Raw genomic sequence first — 25676 nt, 5'->3', positions numbered from 1 at the left:
TACAGAGAGCAGTTTGAGAAAACATGTCAGCATGTTTACAGAGAGACAGAGTACTCCTTTTCAAAGCACGGCTAAAATACCCTCTTTCTAAAATTTTGAAAAGGAATCAAGACCTACAGTTTGAGCACATTTGGCATTGTATTACACACATTTGGCGTGCAAAAAAAAAAGAATCGGGATTCCTGCTTGCGGAAAAAAAAACATTCCTGGAGTTGGCCTTATTTACGATCAGATGCCACTGCGAAGTGGCCCTTACCTGTTCGATGGACAAGCTCGAAATAATCCCGATCCCCATTATCCTCTGTCCTCGGCCACTCGTCGCTCGTCAACCCTAGCCGCCAGCGACGAGGCCGTCCCGACGCCGCCATCTCTCGTCGCCGGTGAACTTCGTCCGGCGACCCCCTCACCACCCCGACTACCGTCTGGTCCTCGAGCCGCCCTTCCCCGACACCGCGAGTCCGTCCTTCTTCCCAACCTGCCAGCAGCCGACCCCTGCCGCCGGCGACGCTGCTCTTCTCCCCCGCCGTCGCCACTTCAGAGGCTCAAGGTGAGCTCGTCCAGAACCAGATGTGCAACCCCATCCCTCTCCATTCATTTTTCATGTCCTCTCTCACACCGTTTGCAGATTAATCCTCTCTCACTGACCCTCTCCTTCGTCCCGAAAACCCTTGTTCCCCTTTCCTTCTTCTCCAGCGGCGGCGGCAAAGGCGGAGGCAGAGGATCCAAGATGATCATCCCGGTTCGCTGCTTCACCTGCGGCAAGGTAAACCCCATCACCCCCACCGCCCCACGCCGCGGCTTAGGGCACATTGCCTCTTAGGGGGTATGCACTCTTCTTCTAGGTTTATGTGGTGGTACACTAAGATTTTTCTCATCGATCCTCTCAAATAACCAGGCGATGTTTGTACCCAAGATTTAATGCTAGGGTGTAGTTGTTGTGTGACACATCAATTTTTCTAGGGTTAAGCTTACTGAAAAGTATTCCATTTAAACTTCTGTGAATAGCTCTGCATGTTTTTTCCTATCTACATGTTCATATAATGAATTGGGAGAATTCTTGGCCTTTGCCTGAAGAAAGAGATCAACTCACAAGATCAGTTTTTATGCTTGGACAGGTGATCGGGAACAAGTGGGACCACTACCTCGATCTTCTCCAGGCCGATTACACTGAGGGGTAAACATTTATGCATCCTGGTTCCTGGGCTCCGGTTTGATTGTGCATATTGTACTGGCTCTGCCTTTGATCCTGATTTGGTGGATGAGGCCTTGAGGGAGCCTGCATTTGCAATGTCGGCTTCTTTTCATTTTTAGCTAGAAGACTAGTATGCTGTATATCTTGTGACGTACATGGTGCACCACTGAACACCATAGCGTACCTGATCCATAATGCATGAAAACTGAAAACTAGTGGCTGTGTCATGCACCTTTTGATGCATTTGGGGGCCCTTACTAGTGTGGTGCTTCCCTGTTTTAGATATTTCATAAGCCTTCTACTTGCCCTTTCACTGAACTGTCACTTTGACTGGGATGTATGGAGCAATTAGAATTATTCCAGTGTTAAACCAAATGGCTAAGAATGGATGATAGTTGCTATGTTTGCATCCTATTACGTGTTTTTCCCTTTGTTAAAGTTTTATCATATTTTCTTAGTGTCGAACGTAACTAGGTACTTAAGAGTATGGTAGTATACTAATCTTTGTAGTCTTTGCAAAACAATATTTCACCTTTTTAGCCATGTGTACTCTCCATACTCTGCATGCTGTGTCGTAATGTTATGTTGAATAATATTGTGTATCTTAAATGGACACTAGAAAGACAAAAAAACAGAAGCTGATGATGACTGTAATTTTTATTGCATACGATTGTATTATATTTTCTTATTATCGGACGCAGCGAGGTACATAGAGTATAGTAAAGAATGTCATCAGATTAGCCATATGTACTCCCCACCCCTACTCTGCATACCGATGTTATTGTGTAACAGTATGGTGTTTCTTGTTAATGAACACTATAATGACAAGACAAATGTTCATGTGTAAAATTGTAAATTATATTACATACATATTATAGTTACGAACACATTGGAGTCTACCGTTGAGTGTGGCTGAGGTGCTTGGTTTCTGAAATGTTGGAATCTTTGCTCGATGGTGTTCCACCTCGACATTTGCGTCTATGTTTTTGTTCCCCATGCTTAAGACTAGGAAATCACTACTTATTTGTCAATACAGTTCCTAAAAACTAGAAGAGCATCCTTACCCTACCTTTTTTTTTTACTTTTCTAGAGATTAGAATTATTAGAAGGGACATCGGTTATGGTTTATTAGATAACTTTATTGCTAATATTGTATATAATGTTTACAACTATTATATTGAAATCTGATTTTATCCATCTTTCTGCTGTTGTATGTTGTTAGGGATGCTCTGGATGCCTTGGGTTTGGTACGCTACTGCTGCCGCCGTATGCTCATGACCCATGTTGACCTCATCGAGAAGTTGCTCAACTACAACAGTAAGTTGATGCTGTTATGTGACTATGTAAGCTATATTCTGCTGCTTCCTTTGTTATTTCTTTTGGAACTGACAGTAGTTCATTTTCAGCCCTGGAGAAGACGGAGACAAGTTGAGTTAATTGAACCCATTCTGCCTCGAAACCCTTGTTCCTTTGTAGTTTTCAAGATGGATGGTATGCTGTTTCTTATGTCAGTGCTTAGGAGGTGCCAAGTGTGAGGTCCTGAAATGAAGTTGGTTTGTTCATGAATCTCCAAGGACTGTTAGTGTGACCATCTGTTTCTACTATCTAATATTCAGGGCTTCTTCTCAAAAAAAAAAAATCTAATATTCAGGGCTATATTAACCAACAGTCTATGCATTATCCAGTTTCAAACTTATTAAGCTCCAAGCGTTGAACATGTTATTCCTGTGCTTTCTGTTGGATCTTGTTGGTTGTGGGCACCCATGGGTATCTTACCATTGAATCGTTACTTGAGTTATATGCATTGAACTTCCACATTTACCTGCATGCTTGACACTATTTGTTTGTTTTCTATTCATGTGATGATATCGATTGTATTTAAAATCAAGATAGATAACAATTGCGGTTTTGAGCACATGCAAACAATGCTCGTCGAACATTTGTTTGTTACTGCTGTTAACTTGAATTGTCATCCATTCATCTATTGGTTGACCTAGGTGGTAATCATATTGCAAGGGTGCCATTCCCATTGTTCTTGACATATAGTGCAACCACCGTACTATTCATTGATGCATGCATAAGTCGTTGTACTGTAGAGATGCTCTGTTTGCGACGGTCGTGCTTGTTTATGGTGATGCTGCAGACATAACATGTTCTTGTAGGCCTAATCATACAATCCACCTCTCTCCTTTCCGTTGACCTGTGAATTTCGTGGAACATCCCCAGGGATTAAGATTAAGATCATGCTGCTTACTTAGCACGATCATGAAGTTTTATTAGACTAGCACAAATACCTGTGCGAAGCAACAGGAGACATTTTTACACGTCTCATGCCTCGGTAAATTCCGTTCGTCCTTGTCTCAGTCCGCGCTCCATATATTTTTTTTTAGTTGGATAGCTTTCCTTTCTTCATTCTGTAAACTGGATTGTTGTGTTGGTTGGTTCAGTAGCAGCTTTGCTACTCGCTGGGGACTCATCCTTTCTGGCCACGTCGTCACGTAGGTGTAGGATTATTGGGGTAACCCCTGACTAGTGATCTCGAAACGAATGACGTTCTGCGGTTTCATGTTTCGGGCCTCTTTGATTCGTAGGATTTTAAAAACGTAGGAATAGGAAAAGTATAGGGTTGGAGTGGCATGCTCACTTGAATCCTATAGAATTAGCAATGAGTGTTTGATGGCACGGGAAAAACAAAGGAATTGTAAAAAGAGGTTGGAGTGGATGTTAGATTTTCTATGAAATGTAGTACAAAAGATTTCATAGGAAAAAATCCCATGAAATTCAATCCTATGAATCAAAGGACCAACATAGGAAAAGATCCTAAGGATTTTAATCCTCCAGAAACTCTATAAAATTCCTTTGAATCAAAGAAGCCCTTCATTCTGCAGTTTTCTAACCGGATCTCTGCATTATTTCTATCCTTAGCTCAGTTTGCGGCTGCTGAACTGTGTCATGTGGTTTTTCTTTGAAAGGTTGTGCTTATTTATAACCAGTCATAGAAAATTGGGCATAAAAATATATCAAACGAACACTAAAAAAGCAATGTTATCCAAACGCAGCCTTACCATTCCTGTACGTTAAATGTTGGCATTCATTTGGTTCTGATTTTGTTATAGACTCCCTCTGTAACTTGATACTTAATATAAGACGTTTTTTGAAATAAATTTGTTCTTTAAAAACGTCTTTCATTTTGTTATACAGAGGGATCCTTTAGTTTGAGTATGTACGTACATAGTTATCCAGAGGGCTTCACTGCAAATATACATATTGGGTGGACATCCGAATATCTGAGCAGTCACTGTCAGATCAGATGTAGTACGAATCATGTACTCCTAGTACTTTTCTTAAGACTGTACGTACGAATCATGTGAGTAGTACTTATGGAAAACTAGCACTTGGTCTGCCGTTTACTTTAGGGAAACACTTTTTGTGTGGAGGGCGTGGGTTACGGGAGCAGTTAGGAAGCACGTAATTAGCTAATCTCATGTGGGCCTAAACTACCAGATCGGGCGTACATCATGCTTTCAATCCAACGGTCTACGACTAGTCTGATAGGTGCAAAGTATCTGTAGTCTGATGCCTAGTAGTGCCCTTTACTTTAAGAACCTTTTCTTCTGCACCGAGAGCGACCGTTCCTGACTTGCGATGGCAACTTGGCGATGGTGATCCGGCGAGGCGGTGACGCCCCATCCAAACAAACTGTTGTCGCGTGTGAACTGGCGCCCCTTTGCCACGATCCCATTTGAGGTGTTTTCACTGCCCTAGCTAGCAGATAACGTGCGAATAAAGAGACCATCGACGTCGAGATCCACCGCCGGTGCCGTGGCAGCGTGAAAGCTAGCGAGCCACGATCTTCCTGGTCCATCGTGTCTGCGTTCGTTTTCTTATGTCACTGATCCATCGTGTCTGTCGGGTGCCCTTGCCTTCCTCTTGGGTTCATCTTACGGTTTGGGCAGCAAATAAGTCGTCCGTGCCTTTCATATCGTGCTCGGTGAGATGGTGCATATGCCATCTGATGTCCTGTCTGTCAACGCGCGTGCTCGCTTTTGACATGACATAGCTAACGCGAGCCAACATATGGTACGTTATCCCCTGGGTTTTATGTTGCTTGATGATAAGACTGTCAAGGATGTACGTTTTGGTTGGTTGTACTTACCATGCCACTTGCCGGTGGGAGAAGCAGCCGTGACCTCCCAGCTCAGCGGTGAAAACGGAATCCCCGGCTGCTTCTGCATAGAGAGGAAACTTGATATTATTGCAATTCCTACAAGCACATATTTCTTTTTCATAATAATTTTTAACACATACTCTCTCCTTTCCGATTTATAGGGCTCAATTCAAAAATCTCACCAACCAACATAGATGATGAATGGTGGAATACTTTTTGTAGTTTGCAAAAGCACCCAATTAATGTTCTTATTTTCCTCAAAATATTATGTTTACCAATGCATTAATTGCAATGCATGCATGCATATAGTACATGTATTGGTCAATTTTCTCTTAATACTAGCATGCAATGATTTAATGCACCTTGGAATCTGAACATGTGATGGGGAACAACCAAATTGAGCCTTATAAAATGGAAAAACTAAAATTTTGAGATAAACCCTATAAACCGGAAAGGAGGGAGTAGAAGGTAAAATAAGCAAAACTTCAAGATTTTCAACACATAGAAGGTAAAACTAAGTGCAATATGGATGGTAGATACAGTTTTTTGTAATCTGAAAATATAAAAACAGCTAGGTAGCAAGTAACAAAAGTGAGCAAAAACGGTATTGCAATGCTTGAAAACAAGGACTAGGGTTCATACTTTCACTAGTGCAAATTCTCTCAACAATGATAACATAATTAGATCATATAACAATCCCTCAACGTGCAACAAAGAGCCACTCCAAAGTCACTAATAGCGGAGAACAAACAAAGAGATTATTGTAGGGTACGAAACCATTTCAAAGTTAGTCTTTCTGATCGATCTATTGGGCTATTTCCATAAGTGTCACAAACAGCCCTAGAGTTCATATTAAAATAATACCTTAATACACACATCAATCAAAACCCTAATGTCACCTAGGTACTCCAATGTCACCACAAGTATCCGCGGGTTTGATTATACGATATGCATCACACAATCTCAGATTCATCTATTCAAACCAACACAAAGAACTTCAAAGAGTGCCCCAAAGTTTCTACCGGAGAGTCAAGATAAAAACGTGTGCCAACCCCTATGCATAAGTTCACAAGGTCACAGAACCCGCAAGTTGATCATCAAAACATACATCAAGTAGATCACGTGAATATTCCATTGTCACCACAGATAAGCACATGCAAGACATACATCAAGTGTTCTCAAATCCTTAAAGACTCAATCCGATAAGATAACTTCAAAGTAAAAACTCAATCCATTACAAGAAGGTAGAGGGGGAGAAACATAATAAGATCCAACTATAATAGCAAAGCTCGCGGTACATCAAGATCGTGCCAAATCAAGAACACGAGAGAGAGAGAGAGAGATCAAACACATAGCTACTGGTACATACCCTCAGCCCCGAGGGTGAACTACTCTCTCCTTGTCATGGAGAGTGCCGGGATGATGAAGATGGCCACCGGTGATGATTTCCCCCTCCGGCAGTGTGACGGAACAGGGCCCCGATTGGTTTTTGGTGGCTACAGAGGCTTGCGGCGGTGGAACTCCCGATCTAGGTTCTGTTCTGGAGGTTTTGGGATTTATAGGAAGCGTTGGCGTCGAGAACAAGTCAAGGGGGCCCATGAGGCGCCGACAAAGATGGGGGGGCGAGCCCTAGGGGGGGGAGCGCCCTCCACCCTTGTGGTGGCCTCGGGACTCCTCTCCGATAACTTTTCGTTCTAGTATTTTTTATATTTTCTGAAAATATTCTCCGTAAATTTTCAGGTCAATTGGACTCCATTTGATATTCCTTTTCTGCGGAACTCAAAAACAAGGAAAAAACAGAAACTGGCACTGTTGAAAGATCGTGGATGTCGCCTAGAGGGGGGGGGGTGAATAGGCGCTTTTAAAATAATTACGGTTTAGGCTTGAACAAATGCGGAATAAACCTAGCGGTTAATTTGACAAGAACAAAACCTACAACAACTAGGCTCACCTATGTGCACCAACAACTTATGCTAAGCAAGATAAACAACTAAGTGATAGCAAGATATATGACAAGAAACAATATGGCTATCACAAAGTAAAGTGCATAAGTAAAGGGTTCGGGTAAGAGATAACCGAGGCACGCGGAGACGATGATGTATCCCGAAGTTCACACCCTTGCGGATGCTAATCTCCGTTTGGAGCGATGTGGAGGCACAATGCTCCCCAAGAAGCCACTAGGGCCACCGTAATCTCCTCACGCCCTCGCACAATGCAAGATGTCGTGATTCCACTAAGGGACCCTTGAGGGCGGTCACCGAACCCGTACAAATGGCAACCCTTGGGGGCGGTCACTGAACCCGTACACTTTGGCAACCCTTGGGGGCGGTCACCGGTACCCGTCAAATTGCTCGGGGCGATCTCCACAACCTAATTGGAGACCCCGACGCTTGCCCGGAGCTTTACACCACAATGATTGAGCTCTGAACACCACCAACCGTCTAGGGCGCCCAAGCACCCAAGAGGAACAAGCTCAAGGGCACCAAGCACCCAAGATTAATAAGCTTCTCAACTTGTAACTTCCACGTATCACGTGGAGAACTCAAACCGATGCACCAAATGCAATGGCAAGGGCACACAGAGTGCCCAAGTCCTTCTCTCTCAAATCCCACCGAAGCAACTAATGCTAGGGAGGAAAAAGAGAAGAAGAACAAGAAGGAGAACATCAAGAACTCCAAGATCTAGATCCAAGGGGTTTTCCCCTCACAAAGAGGAGAAAGTGATTGGTGGAAATGTGGATCTAGATCTCCTCTCTCTTTTCCCTCAAAAACTAGCAAGAATCCATGGAGGGATTGAGAGTTAGCAAGCTCGAAGAAGGTCAACAATGGGGGAAGAACACGAGCTCAAGAGATAAGGTTCATTGGGGAAGAAGACCCCCTTTTATAGGAGGGGGAAAATCCAACCGTTATGTGCTCAGCCCGCACACGAGCGGTACTACCGCTCGGGCGGAAGAAGCAGGGAAACGGATCAACAAAACATGAACCTTGGGGCGGTAGTACCGCTTATAAGCGGTACTACCGCTCACCCCAGCGGTACTACCGTGGAGTCTGGAGGACAGGAGAGTGACAGACCCGAGCGGTACTGCCGCGGTGGTTGGGCGGTACTACCGCTCGTGAGCGGCACTGTCGCTGCGAAGTACCGCACAATCCGACACGAAAAATGACCCCTCGAGTCGACGCGGCAGGGGCCTGGTACCGTAGCGGTACTACTGCTGAGGACCCACCAGCGGTACTACCGCTGCGGAGCGGTACTACCGCTTGTGACCCCTAAGCGGTACTACCGCTGGGACCATCCTAAAGCCACTTCCACGAAAACAAGAATACTCCACGGGAAACCAAAACTGCCATAACTTCTGCATATGAGCTCCGAATTGAGCAAACTCAAGCTTGTTGGATACAAGACGACGAGTAGCATCAAAACAGCGACCGAGAAGAACCGGCATAACCTCCAACATCGAAAACATCATAGAAGATGCGAGTGAACTCCGTTTTCGACGAACTCGAGCTTGTCATCAAGATGACCATAAGCTCCAAAACTCACAAAGAGAAGAACCAAACAAGAACCAATAAAGATGATGCAAGGATGCAATGGTTTGAGCTCTCTATGAACGATACGATCAAGCTACTCATCGAGAGCCCCCCTTGATAGTACGGCAATCGATCCTATAACCCGGTCTCCCAACTACCATCATGAGACCGGTAAAATAGAAAACCTATCAAGAGCAAACCTTTGCCTTGCACATGGTCCACTTGAGCTAGATGATGACGATCTTGACTCCCTAAAGATGGACCACCTTTCTTGATTGCGTTGGCTCGATGAAGACTAGTTGATTGCTCCCCCATACTCCACTATGGGTGAGCCACCCTTCCGCACATCTTCACAAGTCCATTGTCACCACAATGGCTTCAAGCATTTGATCTCTTCATGATGCTTTACTTGAACTTGCCCGCTTCACTTGAACTTGCACACCGCAACCTAACCCCACAAAGAACTCTCACAAAGACCATGGGTTAGTACACAAAGCGTAATTGACAATGCTTACCATACCATGGGATCGCTTGATCCCTCGGTACATCTTGTGCGCTTTGTGTGTTGATCAACTTGATTCACTCTTGACTTAGTCTTGATCAACCTTGACTCTTTCCAACTTTCTTCATTTGGATGATGTCTTGAAGGTAAACATGAATGATCACACAATCTTCTTCTTCAAGACATGCTTGCAATAAGCTCAACTCTCACATGACCAATCTTTGGATAATTCCTTAATAACACCTTGATCACCACATAAACTCCTTGAAACCAACACATGGACTTCAAGAAATGCCTATGGAGAAATCCTTCAAATATAACTCAAGGCAACCATTAGTCCATAGAGATTGTCATCAATTACCAAAACCAAACATGGGGCACCGCATGTTCTTTCAACTGTGCTCTGGGTTAATAGGTTAGTCCAAAAAATCATATAAAATATCATATAAATGCATATAAAACATCCAATATAGGTAATATAATAGCATGGAACAATAAAAAATTATAGATACGTTGGAGACGTATCAGCTATAAATAGCCCACCCCCTCCACCATAAGTTGGTGGCTGCTCAGAGTTAGTGTACGGCTTTTTTCATGTGAGAGCAACCCACCTTCGAAGCCTTTGAGAGAGAATCCTTGCGAGGACAAACCCAAAACAACCAGAGCCTAAAGTGTTTTGAGCATCACTGAAGTCTTTCTGTTTTGCGTGAACCGAAGACTGTGGTCTTCCAGTCGGTTAGGCATCGTGTTCTGAACATCCAAGAGTCATTGTGAATCGCCGGTGAATGAAGTCTTTGAATGTTTGGAAGTCTGCCTTGAAGACTTACCTAAGTGATTGGGCGAGATCTGCAGGTCTTAGCTCAAGGGGGATAAGGTGAAGACATGGTCTTCAGAGTTAAATCTCGGCCTCCCTAACCAGACGTATAGTTGTCACAATAACTGGAACTGGTCCAAACAAATCGATTGTCTTCATCAAGCTACTGATTCTATCACCTCACTCCTTTACTTACAGTTTAGTTTCGTGAAGCCATTGTCGTTCTGTTCGAAGACATTGTGTGAAGACATTCCCTCTGGTTGTATCTTTATCTTCTCACTATCTTCCTATACTACTCTGCTCTACCTAGTTGTTCTTTGTCTTGTCGTATCACTTCTATTGTTGTTAGTCATTTCAGCATGCCTAGTGTAGCTTATCTTCCGTTGCACCCTGTTTAGTTACTATTCCGCTTCCTCATCTTCGAAGACATTGCATGTTTGGAAGACATTCATAAAAATCGCCTATTCACCCCCTGTAGTCGATAACTAGAACTTTCAAACTCTCTCTTAACTTCCCACTTCTAATTGCCTTCATGTGCCAAACAGAAGAATGAGACTTAAAATCAATTTTCCATGTCTAATCCTTTGGCAAACTCCCATCCCTAAACTCACATTACCTCTCACTATCGTTACCAAACACACTATCAGAGTTTCCACCAAACAAGAAATCCTAATAAAATCATTTTATCACCGCAACCATGTGCCTAAAAAACACCATATATGTCTGTGTTGGGATCCAGACCAGAGAGTTTGCTCTTTGTATGGTCCGTAATCCTTGGATGTTTGTGATCTGGAAAATAAACCAAGGCTCTGGACCAGGAGATTTGCTCTCCAATTTGGTCCAAAATTGAGACCATTAGTGACCCGAACTCTTGACTCCATCTCATGGCTCTGGAATCTTGGAAAACACCCTAGAGCTTTGGACTAGGAGATTTTCTCAAATTGAGAACATAAGAGCCCCAAAGCTCCATCTTTGTCTACGAGGCTCCAAGATGGGCGCACACGAAGGTAACAACTGGATTTTGAGGGGCCTATATAAGCAACCCTTCTTCCCCAACTTGGCCTCTGTGTTCATTCACCATTGGTTCCCCTTGGGAGCTTATTTACACCTTCCATGGAACCCAAATATTACAACTAAGTGTGAAGAAAGAGACCCCCTTGCCAAATTTTCATCAATCTTGTTACTATTGGACTTGTAGGGATGATACGTCTCCAACGTATCTATAATTTTTTTATTGTTTCATGCTGTTATATTATCATTCTTGGATGTTTTACAATCATTTTATATCATTTTTTGTACTAACCTGTTGACATAGTGCCCAGTGCCAGTTGTTGTTTCCTGCTTGTTTTTTACATCGCGGGAAATCAATATTAAACGGAATCCAAACACAGCGAAACCTTTTGTGGATTTTTTCTGGACCAGAAGACACCAGATGGGCCAAGAAAGTACCTGAGGGGTGCTCCGAGGGGAGCACAACCCACCAGGGCACGCCTGGGGGCCCAGGCGCGCCCAGGTGGGTTGTGCCCACCCCGGTGGCCTCCCGCACCGCCTCTTTGCTCTATATATACCCCAATATTCCAGAAACCCTAGGGGAGTCGACGAAAATCAATTCCAGCCGCCACAAGTTCCAGAACCATCAGATCGAATCTAGACACCATCACGGAGGGGTTCATCATCCTCATTGGTGTCTCTCGATGATGCCTGAGTAGTTCATTGTAGACCTACGAGTCCGTAGTTAGTAGCTAGATGGCTTCCTCTCTCTCTTTTGATTCTCAATAGAATGGTCTCTTGGAGATCTATTTGATGTAACTCTTTTTGCGGTATGTTTGTTGGGATCCGATGAACTTAGAGTTTATGATCAGATCTATGTTTTATCCATGAAAGTTATTTGAGTCTTCCTCGATCTCTTATATGCATGATTACTTATAGCCTTGTATTTCTTCTTCGAATCTTTGGTTTAGTTAGGCCAACTAAATCGATTTTTCTTGCCATGGGAAGAGGTGCTTTGTGATGGGTTCGATTTTACGGTGCTTGATCCCAGTGACAGAAGGGGAACCGACACGTATGTATCGTTGCTATTAAGGATAACAAGATGATGTCTATTTCTACATAAATAGATCTTGTCTACATCATGTCATCATTCTTATTGCATTACTTCGTTTCTCCATGAACTTAATACACTAGATGCATGCTGGATAGCGGTCGATGTGTGGAGTAATAGTAGCAGATGCAGGTAGGAGTCGGTCTACTAATCTTGGACGTGATGCCTATATAATGATCATTGCATGGATATCGTCATGATTATTTGAAGTTCTATCAATTGCCCAACAGTAATTTGTTTACCCGCCGTATGCTATTTTTCTCGAGAGAAGTCACTAGTGAAATCTACGGCCCCCGGGTGTCTTCTTTATTATATTTTCCTTCACAATCTATTTTTATTTGCTTTTATTTTCAGATCTATTAATCCAAAAATACAAAAATACCTTGCTGCAATTTTTATTAATTTATTTTATCCCGCGTCCCGCAAGATCTATTTATCCAATCTATCATATTTTTTATCCCGTCTACTTGCCAATTTCTGGTGCTGCTGCCCGAAAGGGATTGACAACCCCTTTAATACGTCGGGTTGCGAGTATTTGTTATTTGTCTGCAGGTGCCGTTCACGTAGTGTTGCGTGGTTCTCCTACTGGTTCGATAACCTTGGTCTCATCATTGAGGGAAATGCCTACAGTTGCTGTGCTGCATCATCCCTTCCTCTTTGGGGAAATACCGACGTAGTTCAAGCAGACATCAAGGGACTCCTAGATAGTTGAAACTATGCAGAAGCCTCCAAGGTTGTGGATTGGGCCCGAATACCTTTATGAATATGGAGATTAATTATATCAAGATCTATCCAGCGTGGTTGGGTCAGTACCTTGTGCCTAGAGCTCAAGAAGAAGAATGTTAAGTCTTTGTGCCCCAAGCCTCTCGAGCAGAGATTAGAAACCCCCAAGGATTTTAACTTCGAGGTAACACCACCTTATCTTGTGTTCCTTCACATTGGTTATCTTCTATGCTCTGTGTTTCGTTTAATTCTAGCTTTTTTTGGCTTTATGTAGCTTCCTAGAGTTAACTTCCATGTAGGTTTAATTCGCTTAGTTGCATTTTAGAGAACCTAAAATTATGTAAGACCTAAAAGAAACTACTTAAGAAGAGTGGGGTTTTTGGCCCTTGTCCTCCTAAAAGAAACCACATTTATAAAAATTCAAAAGTTGACTATTTAAAGTTTCAAAAAAAATAAAAAAATACACAAGTACTTAGAAATACGTACTACATGTGTGTAAATTTTCATTATAAAATAGGTTTTGATGTGAGCTGTACATTAAAAATAAACCCATGTATTTTAATACTAGTGAATAATACATATGTTAGCAATGCATGCTTTTATTTTATTTTTGTGTAGCTCACACAAAAATGTATATCGCCATGAAACTTCACATGCAAGCAATGTATGTGTGTATTATTTTTAGATTTTTTTGCGGGAATTTTTATTAGAATTTTTTGAAACCTAAAAAAACAGATTTTGAGTTTTTCCAAAAACCAGGCTCCATGGAGATCGGGAGCTAACATAATTTCTGCTACATCTTTCGTACTTCTAAAGGTTCGAGTTGGTGGTGAGTTCGCTCGCTCTTCTCTACACACGTGGGATGTTTTGCAAAAAGGGGGCGGAATAAAAATATCGCCATGAAACTTCACATGCAAGCAATGTATGTGTGTATTATTTTTAGATTTTTTTTGCGGGAATTTTTATTAGAATTTTTTGAAACCTAAAAAAAATAGATTTTGAGTTTTTCCAAAAACCAGGCTCCATGGAGATCGGGAGCTAACATAATTTCTGCTACATCTTTCGTACTTCTAAAGGTTCGAGTTGGTGGTGAGTTCACTCGCTCTTCTCTACACACGTGGGATGTTTTGCAAAAAGGGGGCGGAATAAAAATACCAAGTCAGCAGTGAGTCGAACTCGACACCTTATCTAGAGGGTTCTAGCGTCATACTCCCTGTGTAAACTAATATAAGAGCGTTTAGATCACTATTTTAATATTCTAAACGCTCTTATATTAGTTTACGGAGGGAGTACCATCTAACCATATACGGGGAGTATGCCAAAGGGATCAAGCAACATGTATTAATTTAGCCCTCAATTATTTCCTCACGAGTCTTCCTTCTGCGATCTTTCTTCCCAGTCCCTGTCATCTAGCCACCTTTCCCTCCTATAATTGTCCTCCGGCATTTCAAAATTTGAACTATGATCCAGCTTCAAATTTTTCTAATGCCTATCCCATGGTCGTTTCAATTCCTACAGCACCACGTTGCTGTCATGCCCTTTCCCTGCCTTTTTCATATTTTCCTGTATGCTGAAAATTGAAAGGTAGGTGGTGTGTTTTTATTTTTCCATTGAGAGGATTGTTGTATAGTGGAATGAGTAAGAAGGCTAAAAATGGAGTGAAACCCATCATATGTGTAATGTTATACAACACGAATTAGGATGAAGCCTAAGAAGTTTGAGTGGTATAAACTATTGAATTTTTTTCAGGTTTGTGAGGACATATTTATCCATTCTGGGTCAGGTGCAACCCATAAGCACTTTGCAAGTAAGTTAAAAGTTGTAACCATCTAACACCCTTCTACTAGACATTTTTGATCTTTCATCATTTTTTATACTCTGTGTTTCGTTTAATTCTAGCTTCTTTGGCTTGTGTTATGTAGGTTTAATTCTCTTAGTTGCATTTTAGAGAATCTACAAATACGTAAGACCTAAAAGTAACTACTTACACAGAGGATTTTTATCGGGCTCCATGGAGCCCAATTTTTTTGAAAATTCAAAAGTTTACCTTTCAAGTTCTAGACAAAATCTGAAAATAAATACACAAGTACTTATAACTACATGTGTGTAAAATTTCATTATGAAATACGTTTTGATGTGAGCTGTACAATAAAAACAAGACCATGTTCTTTTATAGTGAATACATGTGCTAGAAATACATGTTCTCTTTTGTAGCTCGCACAAAAATGAATTTGGCCATGAAACTTTACAGGCAAACAATATACATTTGTAGGAATGTGTGTGTGTTTTTTCAGATTTTTTTGGAACCTAAGAAACAGTTTTTTACTTTTTTTAAACCAGGCTCCACGGAGCGCGGGAGCCAATACAATTTCTGTTACACAAGTTAAAAATTTGTAATCCTCCAACACCCTTCTAATAGACATTTTTTATCTTTCACCAAGCATGCCCATTGTGAAATAGAAAATATCCTCGTGGCATCAAGCGTCATTTCTTATCCCCAAATTTTGGTCATAGATTCATGGTCCACGTAGAAATGAATGGCTGGATCAACTTTTGTTAGCTAAGTAGCATCTCTAATTTTAAACACATGGCTTTCTATAATGTGCTCAGATAAGCTTATCTATCTTTGACCACTAATTCATGATTGATTGTTGAGAATTTGTTTGATAAACTTATACAACCAAAAAAATCCATGAAAAATTAGTTCCGTAATGCACATGATATATAATTTATGCTTGACTATTCAATACAAGGATTAATTTATGTTTTGGGCTGCTCATCGAAAATCATATCGAATCTAAAACATCATCTGTTTTCAGACAAAGAGAGTGTATGTATCATATATATTTTTGAATCATCTGGGCCTCTTCAAGCCCAAAAAGCAATATGTGCATCTTTTTTGAATCACATGGGCCTTTTCAAGCCAGAAAAAAATATGCGCCACTTCAACCCAAAAAATAATATGGCCTCTTTTCTGAATCATATGGGCCTCTTCAAGCCCAAAAAGCAATATGCGCATCTTTTCTGAATCACATGGGCCTCTTCAAGCCGGAAAAAAATAACATGGGCCACTTCAAGCCCGAGAAACAATATGGGCCTCTTTTTTGAATCACATGGGCCTCTTTAAGTCAGAAAAACAATATGGGCCTCTTTATGCCACAGTTCCCTAGACAAACGACATTCTATTCCAGTTTCATGTTCAATCTAACTTCATACTCTACTCACCGGTTCTCTGTGCATTATTCTGATGCCGGCTTAGTTTGCGGTTGTTGAACTGTGTTGTGTGCCTTTCTCTTCTTTGAGAGGTTGTGCTTATTTTGTTACCCGTTGCAGAAAATTAGCCATAAAAACATATCAAACGAACAGTAAAAATAGCAATATCTAGTGGAAAATAAAATGAATTACCGACATCCAAAGCGATACAAAGCGCAGCCTTACTAGTCTCTTATTAAATAAATGCGGGCACTCGTTTGATTCTGACTTTGGTATACTCCCTGTCCTCCGAAGTAGAGAAGTATTGGGTGGACATCTGAATATGTGAGCCGTCGGTGTCAGATCAGATATGCTACGAATCATGTACTTTTCTTAAGAAGACTGTACGAACCATGTACTTATGAAACCTCCTCTTCTTCGGCGAAAGCGACCGTTCCTGACTTGCCATTTGGAAATGGCAACTTGGCGATGGTGATCCGGCGAGGCGGTGACGCCCCCTCTCCAAACAAATGCCGTCGCGTGTGAACTGGCGCCTCTTTGCCACGATCCCATTTGAGGTATTTTCACTGCCCTAGCAGAATAACGCGCGAATAAAGAGAAGATCGACGTCAAGATCCACCGCCGGCCGGTGCCGTGGTAGCGTGAAAGCGAGCGAGCGAGCCACGATCTTCCTCCGCGAGCCCCCTGCCTTCAGTTTTTACGCTGCGTCCGTTTCGCTTATGTCACTGATCCATCGTGTCTGTCGGGCGCCCTTGCTTTCCTCTAGCTCTTGGGTTTATCTTACGGTTTGGGCAGCAAAGTCATCCGTGCCTTTCATGTCGTGCTCGGCGAGATGGTGCATATGCCGTCTGCTGTCCTGTCTGTCAACGCGCGTGCTCGCTTTTGACATGACATATGACATATCTAAAGCGAGCCAACATATGGTACGTTATCCCCTGGGTTTTATGTTGCTGAATGCTGATGATAAGGCTGTCAAGGACGTACGTGTTGGTTGGTTGTACAGTTGTACTTACCATGCCGCTTGCCAATGGGAGAAGCAACCGTGACCTCCCAACTCAGCAGGTGAAAACGGAATCCCCAGTTTCATCTGCATGCAAGCTCAGCGTACTACTCCTAGATTACTTGCTCTTGTTCCCAACAAGCTATATGATCAGCAGTTGAGATGATTAAGCTAGCCAACCAAACCTAGATAGACCATCCAGAAGCCGATGAAGAGGACGCACGAGAAGCCCATGGATCTACTCTGCACAACGAGTGATTGGAGTGCAAGCCAAGTCACCAGGAATTTAACGTCTACGTTATCCCGGGCTTAGACACGAGAGAAATCAACAACCGTGTGATCCCTACGTTCGAATGGAATAGCCCCTTCTTTAGAACCACCGGCACGTCACAGTACGGTCACGCTGTTCCAGTAACCCAGATCGACATGGAATGATGGAAATGTCTTCCGCTTCCTCTGGTCCTAACTAAATAGTGTTGCAGATCGTCAAGCTTATTGAATCGAATCCTCCGAGTTCACAAGGAACGGAATAGTGGTGCAGGGCTGGCACACGGTGTGTCCTCGTGCCATTATCTTGGACTGATCAACGGCGCCGTACACTGAAATGAAATGAAAGTCGCGCATGTCGACCCCCACTACAAAATCAGGCGATACAGCGTTGCCAACAACTGTTTCTTCGCTCGTCGCTCGTCGCTCGTCGCACTCGACTTATTGCAGAATGTCTCGCCGACTTTGTTCGCATGCACCGTGAGGTTCCTTTGACCCCGAGAAAGATAAAGAACCATCGATGCATGTCCGGCTCTCATTCTAGCAGCCGTGATGATTGTCTTCCTCCAGCTTGGTTACACGTCTTACATAGTATATAAAATTTTCGTTGTTCAAGATCCAGTGGTTACAGAGTTGTCCATGTACACACGTACAAAGATATATACATTGTCGGCGGCTACAAGCTAGCAGGCGCGTTTTCTTTTTTCGAAAAACATTCAGTCTATTCATTTTTAATCATGATAGTACAACGAACACTAAAAAAATATAAATTACATCCAGATTCGTAGACCATCTAGCGACGAATATAAACACTGAAGCAAGCCGAAGGCGCGCCGCCGTCATCACCCCCCCCCCCCCCTCCCCTTCACTGGAGCCGGGCAAACCTTGTTGTAGTAGACAGTCGGGAAGTCGTCGTGTTAAGGCCCCAACCAGCGCACTAGAACAGCAATCGCCGCCGTTGAAGAGTAGCATAGATCGGAAGGATCCATGCAACCTGACGACGCACGAACATAGATGAACTACGACAAGATCCGAGCAAATCCACCAATCACAGATCCACCGGAGACACACCTCCACACGCCCACCGACAATACTAGACGCACCATGCACCGAAACTAGGACTAGGCGGGGAGAACCTTATTCCATCTTCAGAAAGCCGTCACCGCCTCGTCTTCCTGAGTAGGACACAAACTCTAACAAAACTTGAAGGAACATCTAAAGACGGAGCCCTCCCGCCGGCAAGGGCCAGGATCCACCACGCCACCATGGCCCTAAGACCACCGGAGATGAGGCGGATCGGCGACGGAGCCGGCAGGAGACAGAGAAAACCTAGCCACAATTTTATTTGCATTGGATTCATGGGTCCATGCATGCATGCACGTGGGGACCGTAGACGTCTCCTTCGGCTTGATTGTTTATCTTCCCTCTCCAGCGACCTTGAATAGATCTATTGTAGTGACTGCGCGCCTAGCTTGGTTCATCGACCAACGTATTTTTTTAATACGAGACCAGGTCTATTTCTTCATCAAGTTTTTTTTTCGAGAGCACGCAAAGCGCGTGCCTTAATTTTATAGAAGAGAGCAAGATAATTTACAAGAGGTCTAGCGAGTGTGGGACACTCGAAGACAAACACCCACTACCACTCCTACAATACAACACGAGGCTACTCTCTCACAAAGCGTTGCAAACTACCTCCTCCACGGGCCGCCAACTTCCAATCTCTCATCTCATCGAGGATCTTCACCACGAGCTCTTGCGTGTCTACCTGTTGCTCAGTTCTGTTGAACGCCCTGGCATTCGTTTGCTTCCATAGTGACCATGTCGTGCAGATGACCAGGGTGTCGAAACCACGCTTGTCTTCCTCCGCGAAACCCGATCGTTGTTGCATCCACCAGTCCAGAAATGAGCCTGTGCTCGTGGGGCAAGTAGTCTGTAATTGCAGCTGGTCAAGACAACCCATCCAAGTATCGCACGCATAACCACATTGCACTAAGATGTGGTCCACAGTGTCTGCGTCCTGCAGGCACATGTAACAGGCCGAGGTATGATCTTGCAATCCATGTCTAGCGCGTCAATCCGCCGTCCACAAGCGATGTTGTGAGGCAAGCCAAGCAAAAATCTTGCATTTGAGAGGGGCGAGGCTTCTCCAGATGGCTGCGGGTAGGGGCAGACCGGCAGGCCCTCACAAAGGCGATTGTAGGTAGATTTGGCAGAGTATGACATGGATGTCGCGCATGGCCATAAGAAGCTGTCAGGCATCTGATCATCCCTATGCACCGAGGCAATGACATGTCTCAAGTGCATGAGTTGAAGGAGCGCCATGTGAGAGGAGACGAAGGGGACGTCCATCGACCATTGCTCATCTTCCAGCGCCCACTGCACAGTCCTAGTGTTGATGCGGCGTGTTTCTACGAGCTCAAGAATTAGAGGCGTGATGTCTTGCACAGACTGGCCATGAATCCACCGATCCTTCTAGAACAACACTTTATCTCCTCGACCAACCTCAATGTGCACCAAACAGTCGAAGACAGCTCGCGCCTCCTGGTCGACCAGCATTCCTAGCCCTTGCCAAGGCCGTTCTGGCTCGGTGCGTCTCAGCCATTCCCACCTCACTCGCAAGGCCAACGCCTGAGCTTTCAGATTCTTGATTCCAAGGCCTCCATACTGCACCGGACGGCAGATTCTATCCCACGCGACCAAGCATTGCCCACCATTGACCTTATCTTTCCCAGCCCAGAAAAAAGACCGCAACCAGCTGTTGATGTCTTCTAGAACCCATGCGGGGGGCTGCAGCACCAGGAGCTGGTGAATTGGGTGAGCAGAGATCACGGATTTGGCAAGCACCAGTCTGCCCGCTCTCTGAACGAGCCCTCTATGCCATGCGGGCAAACACTTCCTCACCATGTCGAGTAGAGGCTGCCAGTCTTGCTTTGTTAGTTGCTTGATTGCCAACTGCAGACCCAGATATCGACACGAGAACTCCGCAAGCTTGCATTGCAGAAGCTCAATAACTGCTCTTTGTCCTCTTGATCTCCATGAATGAGAGTGGCAGTGGATTTCAGGTAGTTGACTTTAAGCCCTGAAGCTTCTCCGAACATATCCAGCGCGTGCTTGATGAAGCTGAGGTCGGTGATTGTGGGATGTACGGACAGCGCAACATCGTCAACATATATGGACACCCTTTGCCAAGTTGAGATTCCTCTATAAGCGGATAACACTCTCTGCTCCAGCGCCTTGCCGATGATCGTAGTCAGAGCATCCATGGCAATCATGAATAAAAGTGGCGAGACGGGATCACCTTGACGAAGGCCACAAGCATGCGCAATGCTTCTCCCAGGCACACCATTCACCAAGATCTTAGTCGTTGCTGATGAAGCAAGATCGAGACCCACTTGATCCACTTATTGCCGAATCCTTTTGCTTTCAGTACCTCAAAGAGAAACGGCCAGGAGAGGGAGTCGAACGCTCTCGAGATGTCAAGTTTTAGGAAGACCCCTTTTCTTCATCAAGTTCACAACATGCCATGTGTCTCCGCAGACCTCATAGCATTTTTATTCTCCAATGTATATCCCCGATATTCTCTTCTTCAATATAATCATCGCCATGTCAAAACCGAGAAGAAACTTCTCCCCATAGATTGAATGCACAACTTCTATCTCCACAAGATCAACATCGGCCTAGATCTCCACAAGATTTTTTTTGCATCAGCTAGAATGTCATAACTTAAGAACCACACTCATGTTGGCTATAGTTGGTTGTCTTAAATATACATCTACGTCTACGATACATTATGCAATGCACCGAGAGATCCCTCTGACCCCAAGAAGGATAAAATACCATTGATGTCCGGCTGTCATTCTAGCATCCGTGATGATTGTTTTTCTCCAAGTTGGTTACTCTATATATCAGTGCAAGTATAAATTTTGTGTTCTTTCAAGGTCCAGTAGTTGCGTAAGTACGTACATATATAAAAATGTGTATATCTATACATGCCGGCGGCTCCAACAGACACTACGAGCAGCCGCAGTTGTATTTCCATTTGATTCCAGGTTACATGTATGCACATGGGGTTGGCGTCTCCCTCATAGTTTCATGCCATATGCCATGCATGTCTGCTCAGCACGAGTGGATTCAACAAACATCACTATGGCATCAGAAAAACGGTGCATGTTCTCCAGATTATATATTGACCTTGGGGAATACATACGAGGAACGAACATATTACTTAAAGTGCGATTATTGTCGTATATGCCAACGGTCAACTGAAATTTCGTATTACACGTCATGGTTTTAAATTTCAGTTTCATAAATATTGCAGCGTTTGTCCAAATCATTGAATTTCACTGAAATTCAGTGATTTCCTTTTTCATTTCAGCCCAAGGACCAAAATTTTCAATTCATTTTTACTAAAATCCAACCAGATACTTTAATATTTCAAAAAACTATTATTTGAACATGCGGGTAACACCGGTTGCTGAAATATTTAGACCTAAAGTCAATAATTTCAGTATACACCGAGATTAATACGAAATTACACTAAAAGTGAAAACCATTCTATGTGCGCATGGATAGCTTTGTTCTAGTTTATTAGAAAGGCCAGGCAATACAAACATGGTTCCCTGTATTATTTCAGATCCAGATTCTTTTGGTAAAGAGACAATGAAAAGAAAAAACACAGACCGACAAAATGGAGCGTGGTTTGTAGGCCTACCTCTTTAATTAAGTCCGGGAAGGAAATTCTTTAGCCATACAACCTGCTCAGTGGCCTCAAAACATGCTATATATTCTGCTTGCATCGTATATGAGGCAACTATCATTTGCTTCGAGCTTTTCCACGATATGGCTCCTCCTACGAGTGTGAGTATATAACCTGACGTGGATTTCATACTATCCACACATCCGGCAAGATCATATTCTGAGTAACCAATAACTTCCGGGTTATCGAACTTTCTATACGTAAGCATGAAATTCTTAGTACCTTGCATATAACGCAGACATTTTTTGCGGCCTTCCAGTGGTCCGGTCCTGGATTAGATTGAAATCTGCCAAGCATCCCGATTACAAAAGCTAAGTCAGGGTGTGTATATACTTGAGCGTACATAATGCTTCCGACAGCTGAAGCATAAGGAACCGATTCATCTGATCAGTTTCATTTCGGTTCCTTGGACATTGGAATGTCCCAAACTTATCACCCTTGACTATGAGGGCAGGTGAGGATAAGCACTTATGCATATTGTATTTCATTAGTACTCTCTCAAAGTATGCCTTCTGTGACAGTCCTAATGTTCCTTTGAACCTATCTCGTTGGATCTCAATGCCAAGGACATACGAGGCTCCACCGAGATTCTTCATGTCAAAATTCGAGGACATAAACCTCTTGGTCTCATGGAGCATATCTTTATCGCCGCAAGCCAATTGAATATCATCCACAGGTTTTATGTTGCTGATGATAAGACTGTCAAGGTCGTACGTGCTGGTTGGTTGTACTTACCATGCCACTTGCCAATGGGAGAAGCAACCGCGGCCTCCCAATTCAGCACGTGAAAACGGAATCCCCAGCTTCTTGTGCATGCAAGCTCAGCGTACCAGATTACTTGCTCTTGTTCCCCACAAGCTATATGATCAGCACCTGAGATGATTAAGCTAACCAACCAAACCTAGACCATCCAGAAGCTGATGAAGAGGGCGCAACCATGAATCAACCCTTCACAGCTAGCTGCACTGACGATCTCAATAATAATAAAAGAACAACTGCACTGGTCGAGTGATTGGAGTGCAAGCCAAGTCACCAGGAATTTAACGTCTACGTTATTCTGGGCTTAGACACGAGAGGAATTAACAATCGTGTGATCCCTACGTTCGAATGGAATTCCTCTTCGAATGGAATAGCCCTTTCTTTAATTAGAATCACCGGCACGTCACAGTACGGTCACGGGTGGTGGTGAGAAAAACTTTTCCCCTCTCCCTCCCGGGCCGCTCGCGCGGGCGGCTCCGGAGGAAACCCTAGCCGCCCCAAGCACCCCTCCACTCCTCGATTCCTTGGCCGCCGCCGCCGTCGGCTCCGGCGGTGGTGGCGGCGGGCGGGGGTGGCGCGCCCCGACGGGCCTTCTTCGCGCGAGGAAGCTTTGTCAAGCGGGCGGCGCAGTGGATGTCTCTGGAGTGGCGGCGCACGGCGGGGAGCACTGGGAGAGGAAGAGCACGGTCTGGAGGTGAGGGGTGGAAGCTTTCTCAGGGCGCCGGCGCGGTGTCGGAGGGTGTGGCGCGGTGGGATCTCGGCGGCAGCGGATCTTGGCCTGGGCCTGGAGCGGCGGCCGGGAGACGCTGCGGAGGCCGGGGCGCGCGATGCGCCTCCTGCTGTCGCCGGCGTGGAGGTGGAAGGCTGCGCCTTGGGGAGCTGGTGGCTGCGTGACCGGATCTGGGCGCTCGATCCTGGGTCTCGCGGCGGGGAGAGCTGCGGTTCGCGGGCGCGTGACGGCGGTGGTGCGATGGCCTCTCGCGTGCGTGCTCCCGGGGCGCAGCCGCGGCTCGGCTGGCTGCTGACTGCGAGGAGTGGCGTCTCCAGCCCTGCCTGTGGCCGGCGGTTCCTGGCCAAGCTGGAGTGGTGGTGGTGCTGGTGCTTCTTCTTCATACGTGTAGGAGTTGGAGGTTGGCCTGCGTGCTCCTGGTCGTGCGAGGGGTCGGTGTCCTGCAACAGCTGGAGCATGACGGCAAGGTGCTGTGGCAGCAGCGGTGTGGCCTCGCATCGACTGTTTGGCCAAATCCGATGGTAGGGGTGGGAGGTGTGCGATGGTTTGGATGAAAATCCTGCTTAACTTCGGTTGGAGCTGGCGACGACGGCGCCTGTGGGTGTCGTTCCCCTCTTTGGAGGCGTCGCCGAAGTGTGTCGGCATCTCCTCCTCTTGATCGGGTTGTGGTCTCCGGGCGAAAGCCTTGGTCCGTAGTAGGAACGGCGATGGCGGCGTCTTGACGTCGTTACTCTGTTGAAAGCATCGTAGACGGAGACTTGGCTTGGCGGTTATGTGATGTGGTTCTCCGGTGCTTGCTGCTGGTCCGAGTGATCTTCGTTGGCGCTATGTACGCTGCTGCCGGTGCCCCAAGAGGATGGCTTTGTTCAGGTCCGACCGAGTCCCGCTACCTACTTGCCGTCTCCTCTTAGGCATTTAAGGGTGGGTAGCGCGTTGGCAAAGAGAGCCCGGCTGAAGTTGTTGCTCTTAGTGGTGTTCGGCATTTGTTGTGACGCGGCTAAAGGATTGATTTAGGGCAGGCCCTTCGCGTTGTGTTTGTAATTGTTGTGGTGGCTAATCTGTTGATTAGCTCGGGTATGGAGTCTTGCTACATTTGCTGTTCGCAGCAAGTCGTAGTGTCTTATAATTCAACTTCTGCCTTCTATAAAAATATGATATGCTTAGGCGTACTCTTGAAAAAAAATAATACGGTCACGCTGTTCCAGTAACCCAGATCGACATGAAAATGTCTTCCGCTTTCTCTGGTCCTAACTAAACAGTGTTACCGATCGTCAAGGTTATTGAATTCAATCCTTCGAGTTCACAAGGAACGCAAATACGGAATAGTACTACTACGTACTACGTGGCTCGCACTAAAAGTAATGGGAGTGTCATTATCTTGGACTGATCAACGGCGCGGCACCGAAATGAAAGTCGCACATGTCGACGGTGTTGGGTGTTGCCAACAACTGTTTCTTGGCTCGTCGCACTCGACTTATGCACATTGTCTCGCTGACTTTGTCCGCCGGTTGTTTTGGGAGTTTCCGTACTGCCAAACCCCTCCGGCTTTAACTAACCCCCTTTGAGGTATGAGAACTGGTTGAGGAAAAGGTCAACTATACGACCCACGGCACATTTCAAGTCTTGATTGATTTCTGGGCCGGTTCTAGTTCAAGAATTAAAGCCTAAAACCGCGACGCTCTCTCTGCCGGGAGACCAAGCAAGGAGCGTACGTATTCGAATCTTGATGAACCCTATGTGGAAGCGTCCTTCTTCAACTTCAATTCACACAACGGCACTCAGGTGAAGGTCAAACCCTTTTTTTCCCTCTTTACATGGCCTTTTGTACGTTCTCTCTGTTATATGTGTGAATGTCGATTGCAAATTTGAATGAAATAAATTGCAAGATGCCCAACAACGCATACATTAAAGCTATTATTAGATG

General features: G+C 44.6%; 1 protein-coding gene across 2 annotated transcripts; it reads left to right on the top strand.

Moving 5' to 3' along the window:
• Positions 1-265: 265 nt before the first annotated feature.
• On the top strand, positions 266-2914 carry LOC109773739 (DNA-directed RNA polymerases I, II, and III subunit RPABC5). Of its 2 annotated transcripts, none has more exons than XM_020332447.4 (5): positions 266-547; positions 694-763; positions 1116-1174; positions 2415-2509; positions 2599-2914. In XM_020332447.4, exons 2-5 carry the CDS (start codon positions 728-730, stop codon positions 2622-2624), a joined length of 216 nt encoding a protein of 71 aa, XP_020188036.1. In that variant the 5' UTR covers positions 266-547; positions 694-727; the 3' UTR covers positions 2625-2914. The 2 variants fall into 2 exon arrangements, with proteins under 2 accessions (XP_020188036.1, XP_040260312.1); XM_040404378.3 differs by having other exon boundaries at positions 273-547; positions 626-763.
• Positions 2915-25676: the final 22762 nt, after the last annotated feature.

The sequence above is a fragment of the Aegilops tauschii genome, chromosome 3 (assembly GCF_002575655.3).
Source record: "Aegilops tauschii subsp. strangulata cultivar AL8/78 chromosome 3, Aet v6.0, whole genome shotgun sequence".
NCBI lineage: Eukaryota > Viridiplantae > Streptophyta > Magnoliopsida > Poales > Poaceae > Aegilops > Aegilops tauschii.
The sequence above is the reverse complement of the archived record's forward strand: the minus strand, read 5'-3'. Positions and strand labels throughout refer to the sequence as shown.

Coding starts and splice junctions, on each gene's coding strand:
- LOC109773739 (XM_020332447.4), top strand. CDS start 728: ATGATCATCCCGGTTCGCTGCTTCACCTGCGGCAAG. Junction 1,175..2,414: donor CAGGCCGATTACACTGAGGG/GTAAACATTTAT, acceptor GTATGTTGTTAG/GGATGCTCTGGATGCCTTGG. Junction 2,510..2,598: donor GAAGTTGCTCAACTACAACA/GTAAGTTGATGC, acceptor GTTCATTTTCAG/CCCTGGAGAAGACGGAGACA.